The 17,470-nt window shown below is 37.9% G+C and overlaps 2 protein-coding genes across 2 annotated transcripts; one reads left to right on the plus strand and one right to left on the minus strand.

Annotated features, from left to right (window-relative positions):
* Positions 1 to 941: 941 nt before the first annotated feature.
* On the minus strand, positions 942 to 12,762 carry LOC114243291 (lipid droplet-regulating VLDL assembly factor AUP1). Its single transcript, XM_028174726.2, has 8 exons — positions 12,600 to 12,762; positions 10,880 to 11,046; positions 8,982 to 9,094; positions 8,177 to 8,250; positions 7,843 to 7,976; positions 5,780 to 5,970; positions 4,152 to 4,302; positions 942 to 3,162 (listed from the first exon to the last, which is right to left on the minus strand). The coding sequence occupies exons 1-8, from the start codon at positions 12,635 to 12,637 to the stop codon at positions 2,915 to 2,917; spliced, it is 1,116 nt and encodes a 371-aa protein (XP_028030527.2). The 5' UTR covers positions 12,638 to 12,762; the 3' UTR covers positions 942 to 2,914.
* A 701-nt stretch (positions 12,763 to 13,463) lies between these two features.
* LOC114243314 (mucolipin-3) lies at positions 13,464 to 15,913 on the plus strand. The gene has a single exon (XM_028174762.2). It carries the CDS (start codon positions 13,738 to 13,740, stop codon positions 15,538 to 15,540), a length of 1,803 nt encoding a protein of 600 aa, XP_028030563.2. The 5' UTR covers positions 13,464 to 13,737; the 3' UTR covers positions 15,541 to 15,913.
* The last annotated feature ends 1,557 nt before the right edge of the window (positions 15,914 to 17,470 follow it).

Consider the following 17,470-nt stretch of genomic DNA (forward strand, 5'->3'; position numbering starts at 1 on the left):
CGAACCCCGGTGCATCGCTCAACACGAATGCACCGGATGACTTATCCTTTAGGCCACGAAGACTAAATAGATAGAGAAGAGAGAATCTGAGACTACTTATCATTAGCTGTTTTTATAGCTAAAATGAGTGAGCCGACCTACTTGGTGTTAAGTAGTCACCGGAGCTCACAGACATCTACAGCCAAAATTCCGCCACACACCTTGAGATACAAGTACTAAGAAGAACGCCAGAAATGAGTCGAATTAGTGGTACCTACCCGTGCAAGCTCACAAGATTCCATGCCACCAGTAATTACATGAATTTTAATTTTGCGAGTTTAATTTTTATTGTTACACAATGTTATTCCTTCACACATTTACATGTTCATATACATTCTCTTTTATGTATATAGATATAAATAATTGATGAAGACTTAAATTCAGAACCTTATTGCACTGTACGGGCATTAGAAAACACCGGTCCAAAGCTGATACGATAATAATTTATAGAGTGAATACGTACTACAGTAAGTCTGTTCTTAATGTTTCCTAAATTGCAAATCGTCAGTAATTTTCTTTTTTTTTACCTGATCTTTGGTAGCCTAAGAGGGTATTCTACCTACGTGCGGACGGGCAGGTGAGCTCACGGACTCAACGTGAGAGAATTTGCTAACACTAGCCCTAGCAAGAGCAGTGCTTCGCTGAATGGTAGATTTACCACCGGATAAGAATCGCGACCCACTGAGAAGATCCGGCGAGAAACTCGATGGGTTGTGTCTATTAGTTACGTTACACGTCGAACTCTTCATCCCAGTAACTTCCCACAAGATGGCGGCCACTTAGTTGTCATTTTGACAGCTGTCAATTAATCAACGACGCCTCGAATACCTTCGATACATTCAAATTTGAGTTTTTATCATCGGATTCGTTCAGAGAAGGACTCTTTCCACAAATAAAAAACGTTTCCTTAAATCAAAATAACTTTATTTACAGTCATTAAGAAATTTAAATATAAAATAAAAATAATAATTTGAAATCTCTTACGTAATTTTTTATTACATGTAAACACGAAACCAAATTAATGTTCAATGTTTTCATGATCACGAGAAATTTAATATGATTCGACAAAATGACAGGGGACAAGACACAAGATGTCAATTACACGGTGCAAGCGGCATTGAGGCAACCATTGTGCCATGAGTACTAACTGTGAGCACTCGTGATCACACTGCACGTTACTTCAGAAAACTTCAGTCTCGCTCGAGTGACTTCCCGACCACAATGTGTAACTGAACAATTAACGCGCTTTCATGTCGACAAAACATAGAAAAATATATTGTAGTGCTTACTAATAATAATAAAAGAAGATATGTGTTTTCGGACGAAATTTAACACAATTTAATCAAATTGAACCATTTATTTGAATATTTCAACGCTACTAAGTTAAATCGTGTCTGTATATTTCAGGAAATAGGATTTTACTTCGAGACTTTTTATTTATCTTAATGTTAACTTCATTATTTTCTGCGCAAACACGTCCACAAACTATAAACTTAGAGAGACTAAAAAATCAGATATGCCTAAGGCGATAATCGATAATGAACAGCCCTAGTGCTGATGCAGCGATTTTATCGATGATTGAAACACAAATCTTCGTATCTAATTAATTATCACTAAATTATTGATTATTGGCACGGATTCTTTTGAGTTAAAAAATCAAGATGGCTTATTTAATTTCGTACGTACGCAGGCGAACCGGTTAACGCAATTGTCGCTCGTGCCAATGAAAATGCAAATGCACTGCCTCTGAGCACCCGTGAGCACGGCAAGCGCATATCGATAGGGCAAAACCAGGGTGCGGTTTAACAAGAGATACTCGAGTATACTCGGGCCAAGAAGATCCGAGAAATATGTTCTCAATCCATTGTTTGTGTTCTTTCTCAATTCTACAAATACTAAAGTAAATTACATGTTAAACTTGTAACGTCGAGACTGGCCCACAGTTTGATGTCGCGGGAAGTCGATAAAATGTCTTAATTAATACAGAAAATTTCACATTACAATGCCTTAAACAATGTGCTAGCCTCCAAATGACATGAAAACGGTCAATATTTTTAACAAACATTACAAAATTATTATTAATTTTTGTTTATCACAAATTTGCTTTTTTAAACGCGGTATTACTAAATATGTATTCACTTATTCGATAAAACTGTGAACTATGATTATTTTACAATACATTAAAATCTTTTAAAAAATATTTTCACTAAATATAGACTATATTATGAACTCGAAGCAATGATATTTTAACTTTTAGGCCGAATTATTCTATATCTACATGCGTAGGAAGATTAGTTTAATTATTTGACAATTAGAAATCTATGACATTACAGCGTTACGTCATTCTGTTCTGCTTCAGTCGAGTGTGCTACGAGTGCGAGCAGGACAGACAGACGTCACGGGTTACGAGTGCGAACAGGACAGATAGAGGTCACGTGCGTCACGCCTCACGGATGGGTCGCCCTTGAAATTATAGTATTATTATTTCTTTTAAAAAAATACATGGATTTTCGATTATCCATGTATTTCAGTTTCGTTTTTATTTGCGAAATGTTGATGAAAAAGCTTCTCTCAGAAAATGTTACCAAAGGACAACATTATATAAAATTATCAAAATATTCTGTTTTTTTTTTTAAATCATCGTTGATTTTACTCGATTCATAACTAATAAAATTATTTCAAGAAACCTTAGATCGTATCGAATTTCCATAAACAATTAATCGTATTTTTTTTAACTTAATTTAGTTTCAGATGTCGGTATAATCAATGTAAGTTTTCCAATTATAATAATTATTTCAAGAAATTAATATCAAGAAAGGGTGACATTTCGTGTCGGCGGGTCGCGGCGGCGCGGGCCCGCGACAGTCTAGGGGTCCTACGTTACGTTCAGTCCGTGTTTCTCGATATATCTCCTGCGAGCTTCCGCTATCATCTGAGCTTTTCGCTCCTCGAAGCTCAGCTGTCGTTCCTTGGCCGTCTTCGGGAAGGTTCCTGTGGGCGGCGGCGTGACGTACCGCGGCGCCGAGGGCCCGGGCTGCGGTCCGGGGGCCGCATCCTCGGGGACGTACGGAGTCACGCCCTCGAGGAAATTCGTGATCGTCACGTCGACGCTTCCAGTTCTTTCTGTAAGTTGTTCTCATTTATCAACTATGGTAACTTTATTACTGCAGTAGACAGCGGATATCTGTGCCCTGGTATTGCTAATGTCCATGAGTGACGGTGACTCTTTACCAACAGGTGGGCCGTATATCTGTAGGCCTACAACATTAAAAATTGTTATAAGCATGTTGAGTCCGCACCAGACTACCACCGCCCTGTTCGGTCCAGGGTCTCACCTGACGGGGCGGCGCCCTGCGACCGACGGACCTCACAGTTCCCGCGCAGCTATAAGCAGATGTCATGGCTACGCGTACGGCCCACTATTTTTTCTCTAGTGAGGCAGGTACAGACTCGTCGCACTTTATACAGAGATTTTTTTAAAGGGATTTTATGACCTGGTAACTAAGAACTTTGGGTCGTCTTATTTAAATTTTAATGAAAACTTGATTAATATGAAACATGGCATAAAATGTAATGAACTGAGATGATATGGGATGAAATATAATCTCAGTAAAATGGTGCTCATTTACTGAGACTTTTTCGGTGAACTTTTTGAAGGATCCCGAGAAGTTACGTTCAGCGGCTTTGTTTCATTTTCCCACATTTCTGCACTTTCACAGATATTAAACAGATAATAAACCACCGTTATTACACATTGAAATCTAAAGAAACACTACCTAGACAAAAAAACAACACATTTGGTAACAGAACAGAGACACTGGTAGGACCTCTTGTGAGTCCGCTCGGGTAGGTACCAACACTCTGCCTCTTTCTGCCGTGAAGCAGTAATGCGTTTCGGTTTGAAGGGTGAGGCAGCCGTTGTAACTATACTGAGATCTTAGAACTTATATCTCAAGGTGGGTGGCGCATTTACGTTGTAGATGTGTATGGGCTCCAGTAACCACTTAACACCAGGTGGGCTGTGAGCTCGTCCACCCATCAAAGGACTATAAAAAAAAAGACATGGCAACACTCGGCGCGGGTGTCCACGCCGATGCTGCGCCGAAACACACCTAAATCCTGGAGGATAGTTTTGAGTGGGACGGCTGGCAACACTTCCTTGACCTGGTTCCCGAGGCGCACGAGCGGGGCGGCGCGGTCGGCGGCGGCCCGGACGCGCCTCCCCGCGAACAACTCGTCCCACGTCAGCTCCGACACTTCCACCTGGCAAGTTCAATGTGGACACCCTAAGTTAATCCTCTCTTTAATTGTTTTTTTTTTAAATCTAAGATTTTTTGTTCTTTTTTTTATTGTTTGTTCATTAAATTCGTTCAAATGCCTCATTGGGTAACATTTTTTAAACAATTAGCTGTCAACCACTTTAATTTGTGTTAGGGTAGATTCTGAAATTGGTATTTACTTGAATTGTATATTTATGTTTGATAGGTAATTTAGGTAATTTTTACTGGCGGTAGGACCTCTTGTGAGTCCGCGCGGGTAGGTACCACCGCCCCACCTATTTCTGCCGTGAAGCAGTAATGCGTTTCGGTTTGAAGGAGTGGGGCAGCCATTGTAACTAAACTTGAGACCTTAGAACTTATATCTCAAGATGGGTGGCGCATTTACGTTGTAGATGTCTATGGGTTCTAGTAACCACTTAACACCAGATGGGCTGTGAGCTCGTCCACACATCTAAGCAGTAAAAAAAAAAGTATGTTTTATATGTAAATTGTTTATTCTTATGATGTGTAAATGTGTGTATGTATATAGATATATTTCAATTGATTGGTACACCGTGTGCAATTAGTTTCCAAACGATTCTTTTCCACCTGATCGTTGAAAGAGATGTAGTCTCACCAGGTAACAACACCGCACTGGACATCACCAGCGCCGCGCGGGACAACAACGTTCAATTGCGGGTGGGAGCCAGCGCTCGCCACCAGTCCCAAGCGAAGTAATGGTGTCGTTTATAGAAGTGACTCATGTGTTACTAGCTGGTATGTACAGTCCGCGCGCGAGCTCCGAGGATTCGGGGGCTGAGGAAGCGGGCGGGCGTGCACCGCGCCCGACCGTCGCTTCATACCCCGCACTCTCCGGTACTAGTGTCGACCTTAACGTGAGAGTACGCTTACCGACACGTTGTTTTTAATTTAGCGATAGCAGTGTTAATTACGTGTGTTTTCTAATATAAATAGTCTTACACTTATAACTCTTTTTGTTTGCACAAATAGCTATTTAATTTAATAAACATGTCTTAGCATTAGAGGAACATTACTGGCAAAAGGATGGCTTAATGGAGGACGTTGTCGAATCATTTATTATTGAAGTACGTGAGGAGAGTGACAAGAGTACATCAAATTCTTCAACTACTGATTAATCTGATTGCGAGAGTAATTAATAAGATTTCACGTTCATATTGTTCAATAAGTATCAGTTCATTAAATTAAATTCATACGTGATCAACTGTTTTTTTTTCTTTTATTTGAAGTACATAAATACCCTTATAAAACTATTTTATAATTTACACTCGCACGGACGCTTAAGATGTGTTAGTATCGATAGCGCAATATCGACTAATTACAACACTAGCTCATTACGTCAACATTCCTTAACATTCCTCGGAGCTCGCGCGCGGACTGTAGCTGTACTGGTGACCTCTGAAGTTGAGGCGTGTTGGTTGGGGAAGTGTTCGCCACAGTACCTGCAGCGCCTCTGCGACGGCGGCCCGGCAGCGGTCCCCGACGTCCCCCGCGTCCCAGCGCAGCGGCGGCAGCGCGTGCAGCGTGTACACGGTGGCGGGCGACAGCAGGAACCACGCCGCGTCGCGCCACGGGAAGCGCGCGCTGTACTGGCGCCGCTGCACCGTCGCCCGCGTGAAGGCGCGCTCCACGGCTGCGCGGACATACGAGCCGTCACGTCACAACCACATGGACCGACAATAACCTTACAAATCACATTATTCCACATAGGAAAGATGATGATATTAATTTAACCCTAATGGGAAAGGCAAAGGACTTTAGTCCATACAGCCAGGTCTTGTTCTTGATAATAATTGGAGAATTTTGTTAGTTTTAAAGGCCGAAGCCTACATAGGAAAGACACCTAGCATAAACATTGAGATATATTTGCCCACTGAGTTTCTCGCCGGATCAGTGGGTAGATTCTGCGAAGAACTACTCTTGCTAGTACTAGCGTTAGCAATACCTTCGGTTTGAGCCCCGTGAACTCACCTACGAGTTCGGTGAATATAGAATAACCCCTCGAGGTTACTAAAATAGTTAAAAAAAGAGATGAAAATATTTCGAAACATTTTATGCAGAACTCTCTAAATTTACTTGTATATAATAATAAATATATAAACATACTTTATAGAACAGTTCACTTATAAAATGAAGTGCGTCGATAAATAGCAGTGTTCTGCCTATTTCTAATACAAACAATAATCAAAACGGAGTGACTGTAGTATACTACAAATTTTTCTATCATTCATCAAGATGCGCATACATACCAGAAAATTTAAGATTGGCCACACAAAACCCAATAACCAAAATGTAAATAATACTGTGATGTGATATGATATTAATGGTGGTACCCGTTTATCTCACATGGAGTAAAACTATCGTATTGCAAATTTATAGCCTCCGTTTCATACATAGACAGACAGATCATACTAATTTAAGTTTTCTTTTAAAAAACCTGATTTCTAATAATCTCTATATATAAAAATGAATTGCTGTTCGTTAGTCTCGCTAAAACTCGAGAACGGCTGAACCGATTTGGGTAATTTTGGTCTTGAATTATTTGTGGAAGTCCAGAGAAGGTTTAAAAGGTAGATAAATATGAAAATGCTCGGAATTAAATAAAAATAACAATTTTGATTTCCTTTGAAGTGTCCCGCGTCGGTCTTTTATTATCGATTGGGGCACTACGAAGTCTGCCGGGTCAGCTAGTCTTTAATATATTTCTTCTGTGCGTGTGTTTGTCACTGAACTCCTCGTAAACGACCGATTTTAACGAATTTTTTGTATGCTTTTGGGTGGCGCCCTGGATAGTTTAGATTCACAAATCGGCCCGGCAGATGACGCTGCAGTCGGTATCTGGGTTATTTATCTCTACTGCAACTAAACGGCTGAATCGACTTGAATGAATTTTTGCAGGACAACGTCTGTCGGGTCCGCTAGTATCTATACTAATATTATAAAGAGGAAATATTTGTTTGTTTGTTTGTATTGAATAGGCTCCGAAACTACTAAACCGATTTGAAAAATTCTTTCACTGTTTGGAAGCTACACTATTCCCGAGTGACATAGGCTATAATCTTTTTGAAAGAAATTAGGGATCCTTACTAAAACTCCAATAATGTAACCCAAGGTGTAAAAAAATTACCTAAAATATTCTTTACATCGCGTGCCCTGCGAAAACTATTGATGATAGAATAAAATAATGTACTACGACTTTGTAGAACATATTATTATTTACAAAAAGTGTCCCGACAGCATATATCTAACTATTATAGTTATGCCGCAATAAGTGTTCTTTTATTTAAAAAAAATAAAACAACGTCAAATATCGTTCAAATTTTTGTTAAAGACCCGAGCGGAGCCGGAGCGGGCCGCTAGTTATATAATAATATTAATATTATACTCGTATAATATTATATGTAATAATATTAATTTAAATAAATTATATTAAGTAAAATAATAATTTAAATATTTAATAATTTAAATAATAATTTATATTCGAACATAAAAAAGGTAAACTCACTGATGGCGACCGGCTGCACATTGCTTTTAATCTGGAATGGCCAATCTGTGAAACGTAACACCGCTTTACCGTTCGTGGGTCCACTTTCTGGTTGTATCAACACAGGCTTTGTTGGCACGTCAGAGAAATGTTGCCTGAAATAATTTTTTTTCATTATTTACAATGTGATATAAGACTATAAACTACTACTTCAACTTTAAGCTAAGATTCGTATGCTTCGAAGTAATGATTCTCTGTATTTCTACTCGAAATATTAAAAAACTATTGTTTTATAGAAGATTTTTTTTTTTTATATATATAATTTAAGTACTTTTAATTTTTCCTAAACACTTACTTTTTAGAAAATTGTGAGGCGTTCTTTATACCCAACGTCGATGCGAAAAATGGTGGCAACTTCCATCTTTTCAACTGCAAACAAACAGGTAATTTTTAATCCTTCTGAATTAAAATATTCAGAAAATCACTAAGAGGAAGTAGATTAATTCCAGATTCAATTTAAATTGTTAATGTAATGCAAGTTTTATAATTATGCAACTAGTTGCATAAGTGTTGCATAGTTACTAGTTCCAATATGATTCACAGTTATAAGCAGAACAGGCAAAGGAATCAACGAGGACTTGCCTATGTTGGAACACAAAAAAAAATTCACCCGTAAACTGTAATGATCTAGAATTAATATGTCACATCAAAGTGCACCATCTAGTAAGTAACCAACTCTATAATATACTTTGCTGCACAAATGCAAATGTAGAATTTTATATGATGGCGAATTAAAAATACTGAAGCTGTGGCTTAGAATACAAGATGCCTAGAGAACTTGTATCGGGTGATACAACTGTATTAGTATTCCGTAGACAGATAACATTTTATCATCCACAATGTAGGTAATCAAAGGAAATTCTGTAATAAAGTGCATATGGTTTTAACAGCATCACGGTGAGGAAGGTTTGAACAGCTGTTATATGATAAATATCACTTCATTTCCCAAGATGACGGATGGCATTCACATTATGATGTTGATTTGTTCCAGTGACCGCTTAACTCTGGGTGGGAATTGAGCTCATTAACCTGTCTATGCAATAAATTACTATTTAAGTTGATTGTGTAATTAGAATCAAAAGTAATAATTTAATACTGACACATATGGTACCAAAGACATGTGCAGCTGCAAGAGAATCGAAACATGTCACATAGTTAGCAACCAACACACTACATCTTGGGTCTCTTTGTCCTTTGAGCTTCACATAGACACCTGAAACATATATAATTTCAAAGTATTAAATTTCATTGATAAATACAGATGACATTTTATTTTATTTTAAGGATCGAAACAGAGAAACATTCTGGAAGCTCCAACTACATTCCAAAACCCTAATGAATCTGGGAAGGCATCTGGTCCAACAACAAAACATCAGTGAAAAAAACCTCAGAAAGTTTAACTAAAGCATGCAAGTGATAGGATATGAAGCAATCCAAAGTAAAACTAACAGTTTAACTTCGGACTGGGTGGATCGCGACCGCGGACGTCTCACCTTCCGAGCGACGCAGGTGCTCACGGGACACGGCTGTTTCGGTCGCTACCTGCACCTCGTCGCCCGGAGGGAGCCGACGCCGAAGTGCCACCATTGCAGTGGCTGCAACGAGGACACGGCGGAGCACACGCTCGCGTGCTGCCCCGCTTTCGCGGAGCAGCGCCGCGTCCTCGTTGCAAAAATAGGACCGGACTTGTCGCTTCCGACCGTCGTGGCTGCGATGCTCGGCAACGATGAGTCCTGGCAGGCGATGCTCGACTTCTGCGAGTCCACCATCTCGCAGAAGGAGGCGGCGGAACGGGAGAGGGAGAACTCTTCCTCCCTCTCGGCGCCGTGCCGCCGCCGTCGAGCCGGGGGTCGGAGGAGGGCGTTTGTCCAGCTCCGGCCCCTATGAGGAGGCAGTCTCCTCCCGGTGATGGTCACGGGGCGACCTAAGGGGGCTGAGACTGCGCCACACGCTACCGTCACTCTAGCGCGCTGGCACCAGGAGGACGGGACGACGCGTCGGCGGCTGCGGACTGCGATGCGGTCCGCATTTTCGTCGTCGCTGTCGTCGCCGAACATACTGTGGAAGAGCAACCCGGTCGGCGGTGTATCGCGTTCCGACCCGGCAGGCTGGTTCTGGCCCAGCGGGGTATCCCGGAACACCAGCGGCATCGCCCGGGCGGCCTGAAGGGCCGCCGTACCGCGGAGACTGACGTCGTTGGTCGTCGACTATCGCCTCGACGACCCGTCGGTCGGGCGTCCTCGGGGTGGCGCCGCGTGTCTGGTTGTAGTGTTGACCGCGGGAACCCCCCTACTCTGACCGGGTTTTGACCCCGGACGGAGATCGGACGCCGGGTGTAAGAGTGCAGGGGAGTCGTTTAGTGGGTGGGCCCTAAATTCCTTGGGCCCGCGGTCTGCTCTCAACACCTGCAGATCGTAGAGTCTCACATACCCCGCGCGCCCCCTAGGCGCGGGGACCTCGTAGGAGGTTCGGCCCTCGGCCCGGAAAAAAAAAAAAAAAAAAAAAAAAAACATTTTAACTTTGTTTTACTTACATTTATAACATTTAAGGTGTGACATAGTGTGCGTATTGTATGATAGTAGTAGTGAGCATTAAATACTACTAATACTACAGTTCCTACTACTACTACTTCATCAGATTAGATGATTGCTTTGTGGCAGAGATAGAATGGTGCAGTAGTTTGAAATCAGTGCTGCCACTCTACCACTAATAATCAAGCGACAAACAGAGAAAGTTACTTAGGAAAATATGGTACCCCTACTAATTTTTTGTATGAAATTGAGTTTAGTAAAATGTAGTAATTAAATGTGTCGTTCCAACCAGCTCTTCCCATAGATCTTTTAAATTATCTGTTATACCATAACACATTGTAATGTCAATGGAGAACCACACAAATGTTCACCCATCATGGCAACAAAAAAATTCAGGATGTCCCACAGACAAATAACACATATCATCCACTGGCATTAAACACATTTATCAATTTTCAAAATCTTACCAAAAGTCCAACAAGCCAAAGTAGTTAACATGTGACTGACTGCCCATTTGTTGGGCAATATAATTGATGCAATCCATAATATCACACCCAGGAATATTCTGATCACCATCAGAATAACTCCAATTGGTAAATACAGTAAAAATTGCAATGCATTTTCTCCATTGAACCTGAAAAGCAACAAAAACAATAACCATTATAGTTTCTATATCTTCTATTCTATTCTATCAGTACTAAATTAAAAAATTCACAACTGTTTCTAAAAAAAAATTAATGTTATTGAACATTCTTTTTGAAAATCAAACCTCTACTCAAAAAGAACTCAGTGGGTGTGATTTTTCTATGTCCCTGGCATTGTTAACGTTCATGAGTGGTAGTAAGCACTCACCACCAGATGGGCTTATCTACCTACTAAGACAATAAAAATACAAAAAAGAGATATAAACAAAATTACAATACATAGTAAATGAAAAGGGTGGGTGAGCGGAAATGATGAGTAAATGAACAGAGAACTTCACTTCCAAACAAACCCATCTAGTAAAAATCTCTTATTGACAACCATTCCATAAAAGTTTTGTTAAATCTTTGAAGAAGTAGTCATTAATTTCTGGGATTTCATTGAAAATGTGCACACATAAAAAAGTTACTTGTTCTCTTAATTTCAGATACTAGCCTTTGCTAGATGTTCTAATCTAACCCAATCTGTCAATGTAGGCAGCGGTTTAGCTTTGCCCCTGGCATTGTTGAAGTCTAAAGGCAATGGCATCTACTCACCATCAGGTGGGCTGTATCGTCTTTCTACAAGGGCAATAAAAAAAAAAGACTCATAAAATTTTCATAGTGGTATGGTTAAGTATAATTAAGATTTTAATTTCCTTAAACTTGTCCCCAAGGACTTTCCTCATTGCATGTTATAAACTTATTATAGATTTCTCAATACTATTGTATTTGAAACACAATCGTAAGGTCAAGTGCTTAAAAACAATGTCTCTGAAACTAGAGATTTACATATACAATTACTTAATCACTCAATGAAAATTTATATTCATTTTATGTTTAGATAATGTTGAAAATATGATTTAATATTTGTTTTTTCCCAATTCACAGTTCAAACAACAGAGACTGAGAATCTTTCAAGGTTTTAATTATTAATACTGTTCAATGTACCTACTTAATCTGTTGCCATGTCCATAACTTGTGTTTGAAAAACATTCACATTTTAGCCTTCACATTAACATACATATTGAAGCTGTAAAATCAAAAAACTAATAGACCCAAAACGCAGCAGATCTAGGGTACTAAAGGTAGAGTGGAGATTTTAAAATATTTACTTTGAATTACAAGGAAATTAAAATACCAGATCCCATGATAGTTATATAGTTTTGTAATATTTATAAATAAAATAAATACTACTTTTTTCATGTAATTAAAGTCTCAATGTCGCAGTGATTTTCAAGTTTAAGAATTTGAAGCAACAACATAATTTCGTGATTAGATTTTTCATAGACTAAATATTGTTTTTATACTCAATTACATTGTTTATTTACATACATTATTCAATGAAATGCTGTGAAATTATTTATGTATTTGCAATCAGACTGTCAAAAATTAAGATGTGAATATGTGAAATTTTTATACGTTTTATTTTATAGGGTCGAGTGGGCATCAACTTTCCCCGAACTAAATCACGTAACAATAAATATTGTTAATATTATTATTGTACCTCTCTTTGTTGATTAACTTTTCTGCCGCAAGAGCCATCACCGAATATGTAGATAGATGTTTTGTTGAATAATTACGCTGTCTGCCATATATTTTTTATAAAATTCTCGATGAAATTATGATCACAGTAATACAGGCAATGATGTGTTCTTCGTTCGACATTTGGCAATCATAAATTATTCCGTTGGTTTGTTTTATTTAGTTACACAAAGGGAAATGATTCCATACAGTTCTGTCTTTTAAAATTGTCAAAATTAAACCGAACCGTTTGGGTGAAAAAGGAAGTGATATTACTGTAGAAATTAGTCCGCAATAGTGTTTTTGGAATGAAAGTGAATACAGAAGTTTTGTGAATTGTTTTGTTTAGTTAATTCTGTGCTTATTCAAGTTTAAACATATAAAAACCGTTTAGTGTCCATGAAGGTGAAGGTGAGTACATGAACAAAGTACTGGACTGGGATTCCTGGGTTCTTCCGAAAAATCTACCGAAGTCTCAACAATTACGATATTTTAATACATACACATAGCATACAATGTTTTGCGATTGATAAGAAACAAATATATATATTTTTTTACCCTGTTGATGAACTTCAATTAATTTCACTTTATTTTATTGTTTACTTCACAAAGCGGCAAAGTAATACTTGATTATCACTTAAACTCGCAAGAAGCCGATGTTTTTATATTGATAGATAGAAGAGAACCCCATCATTTATTAACTGAGAAGTTTGTTCATCCCATTTCATTATATTTCTATTTCAGTGAATTTTATTAAGTTTTACTTATTGTGGAACTAAAACAACTTCGCCTTTTATAACAGAATAGTTATTGCGTGGTACCATTTGCTTATTCAATTTAATAAATAAAAAACACGTGACATTCTGGTATAATGTGCAAGTGACAATTTTAAATCGAGGACTCAATCAATTAAGTGTATAATCTATGGACTCAATCCTTGAAAGTAAACAAAGAACAAAAGAAACATTATTTTAATTATTAATCGAATTCATTTTTACTATTATTCGAATCTGAAGTTCTATGTAGCGTTTCAAACTCTAATTATAGTAAAAAAAACAAGTTCGAACGTTCGTGACAAATTGACCTTGTCTTTTTAGAAAATTATATTAGAAGTTATATCCATGGATGAAATCATGCACGCCCCTGATGATACTACCTGTTCTGAAGGCGAAGACGATCACAAAAAGGAAATTCGACCGAATGCCAACAATGATCAAGATTTTCCTCACCAATCGACTTCGTTCTCTCCGCCTACTCAAATGGAAGAAAAAATGCGTAGAAAACTGCAGTTTTTCTTTATGAATCCAATCGAGAAATGGAAAGCAAAGAGAAAATTTCCTTACAAATTTGTCGTGCAGGTAATCAAAATTGTACTTGTGACTTTTCAACTATGTTTATTCGCTCATAACAGATACAATCACGTCAACTATACATGGGATAACAGAATCACATTCTCGCATCTCTTTTTACTCGGTTGGGACTCTACACGTGAGATAAACGCATATCCACCGGGAGCAGGACCACTTGCCTTGTACAAAATCGATGAGTTCTACAATACATTAGACTATGCAGTTGCCGGTTATACTAATTTATCTAATGCGATAGGCCCATATTCGTACAATGATGAAAGTAACTTTATGCCAGATCCTGTCTTTTGCCAGTACAACTATAAACAAGGCATTATTTATGGCTTTAATGAGAGCTACCAGTTTAACTCTGAAGTCTTTGAGACCTGTATAAATTTCACAATTAAAGATAATGAAGACTTCAAATCTGAAGCGTACATTAGAGATGCTGGATTGAACATCAGTTTCTCATCATTAGTTAGAGCAAAATTAATGTTTTCCATCAAAACCATCAACTTCAGGGCTGCCGGTCCCATAACTCCACCAGACTGTTACCGGTTTGATGTTGAAATAATATTTGACAATGAAGATCACGATGGACAAATGTCCTTGTTTCTGGAAGCAGAACCTCACAAGCTAGAATGTAAAGGCGACACAGCTTATGTGACAGATAATAAAATTGACCAAATACTCAGGAGCACTTTAAATATTTTAGTTATTTTGATTTGTGCAGCCTCATTTGTGCTATGCAGCAGAGCACTCTACAGAGCACAGCTGCTAAAAGAATTAACAGTACAATTCTTTAGAAGACAATATGACAGAGAACTAAGCTTAGATGGAAGATTGGAGTTCTTGAATATTTGGTATATTATGATAATAATCAATGACCTTCTGATCATCATGGGATCAGCTATTAAGGAACAAATCGAACGAAATCAATTCACAAATGATCAGTGGAATGTTTGTTCACTGTTTTTAGGTACAGGAAATCTGCTCGTCTGGTTTGGAGTGCTAAGATACCTAGGTTTCTTCAAGACTTACAATGTTGTTATACTCACGTTGAAAAAAGCAGCTCCAAAAATATTCAGATTTTCAATTTGTGCTTTATTATTGTATGCAGGTTTCATGTTCTGTGGTTGGCTCATTTTGGGTCCCTATCATATGAAATTTAGATCACTAGCAACAACATCAGAATGTCTTTTCTCATTGATTAATGGAGATGACATGTTTGCAACCTTCTCCATCATGTCCAAGAAATCACCAATGCTATGGTGGTTTAGTCGTGTCTACCTATATTCATTTATAAGTCTGTACATTTATGTTGTACTAAGTTTATTTATATCTGTTATTATGGATGCTTATGATACAATTAAACAATATTACAAAGATGGTTTTCCCAAAAGTGATTTGCAACAATTCATTGGTGAAACAAGGATTGAAGAGGTATCATCAGGATTGTACAGAGTGCATAGTTCATCATCCCTCAATGCAATAATGAACTCCCTTTTCTGTTGCAACATTTACAGAAGTGCATATTCAAAAATTGGGGGTAGAAGTTCAACAGTTAATTTAATGTAAACTTCCATTGTTTCTATTTTTAAGCAATTGTGAAGTTCTTTAAGTGAATACCTAATCTAATCATAATATTATTTTGTAGGTACTTAATGAATATTTGTATATTGTACAGATATGTACTTTTCAATAAATTAGAGAATGGCGAATTGATTAAATGATTTTCTATCACTGAATATATTAGTTCAGTATGGAAGAATTTGTAAATAAAATAATGAAACATCATTTATTTTAGCATGTGCACGTTTTATGTGATATTGTTTAGTAGGCAGTCTTTTTTTTTGTAAATTGAAGCAAAAAATCAATTATTTGTATATTTCTTGTTATTTAAAATGATTACAATGTTGTAAAATAATTATGAATAAATTATTTTTTCATATAATCTGTGTTCACGATTCATTACAATTCATATCTAGGTTATTCACTCTGAGCTATCATGTGTTGTAACTGGATATTCTTAAATATCTAACTAGTTGTTGTGTGTTGGAATCAACATAGGTCAAACAATGTTATTATTTTAATTTCGTTTTTTAACCGCATTTCAATAGACCTGTATTTGACAAACAGGAAACCTTTCAATAAAATTCTTACAACTTCAAGACGTCAATAAAATCTGTACACATATCAAGGCTCAATGATAATATATTTATTATTTGAGCCTAAATAAGTATCATTAGGATGTTTTTTTTTTTTTGCTCAGATGGGTGACGAGCTCACAGCCCACCTGGTGTTAAGAGGTTACTGGAGCCCGTAGACATCAAAAACGTAAATGCGCCACCCACCTTGAGATATAAGTTCTAAGGTCTCAAGTATAGTTACGTTTGCCCCACCCTTCAAACCGAAACCCATTACTACTTCACGGCAGAAATAGGCAGGGTGGTGGTACCTATCCGTGCGGACTCACACGAGGTCCTACCACCAGTAATTACGCAAATTATAATTTTACGGGTTTGATTTTTATTAGGTACACGATGTTATTCCTTCACCGCGTAAGTCAATCGTGAACATTTGTTGAGTATTTAATTACAAAAATTTGTACCCGCCTGGGATTCAAACACCGGTGCATCGCTCAACACTAATGCACCGAACGTCTTATTCTTTAGGCCACGACGATTTTTATTATTCAGGTCTTAGTTGGAATAGGTACTATTAAAGCGTGTTTTTTTTAGGTATAAAAACTATAGGTAATATTGCTCCGTGCTTTAAAACAAGAAAACAATCTCAAGAACAAACATTCTCAGACTGCCGATATAACATCGACTATGGCGTGAATGGTATAAAATATGTAGTATAAATATATTGCTAAAACTTTCCGGATGTCTATGGGCTCCAGTAACCACTTAACACCAAGTGGGCTGTGAGCTCGTCTACCTATCTAAGCAATAAAAAAAATCCAGCTACGTTTGTACGGACAGGAGAGCTCACGGGCTCAACCTGAGAGAATTTGCTAATGCGGAATCGCGACCCACTGACAAGATCCGGCGAGAAACTCAGTAAGCTGTGTCTATGGGTTAGTGCGCTCATCTAACTCTTCGTCGTAATCGACGAGTTCGACGAGGACGGTGACCAGTGCTTGAGAGGCCTAAAAGTCAAATATAAAGTGTATAATCTATGCCTAAAAGCGCCGAATTTATGATCTATATTAACCAATCAATCATCAACAATCAATTTGAATGAACGTAGATCATTCATTCACTTACAATTTAATAAATTTAAATATTAATTTTTTTTGGGCATAATTGGCCATTCCTGCACGCAGGTATCCATGGTATGAAAAATACGGCATAGTCACATCCTAGCCTCTCCCTGTTGTTACTAAGTTACTATTTTGCGCTAGATTGAATTCAATGAAATCATTACCTATCCTTTCTTGCCTTAAAGCAATACCTTTACAATGATATACGATGAATTGGCAATGATGTAAGTATTAACAAAC

The sequence above is a fragment of the Bombyx mandarina genome, chromosome 11 (genome assembly GCF_030267445.1).
Source record: "Bombyx mandarina strain Sakado chromosome 11, ASM3026744v2".
NCBI lineage: Eukaryota > Metazoa > Arthropoda > Insecta > Lepidoptera > Bombycidae > Bombyx > Bombyx mandarina.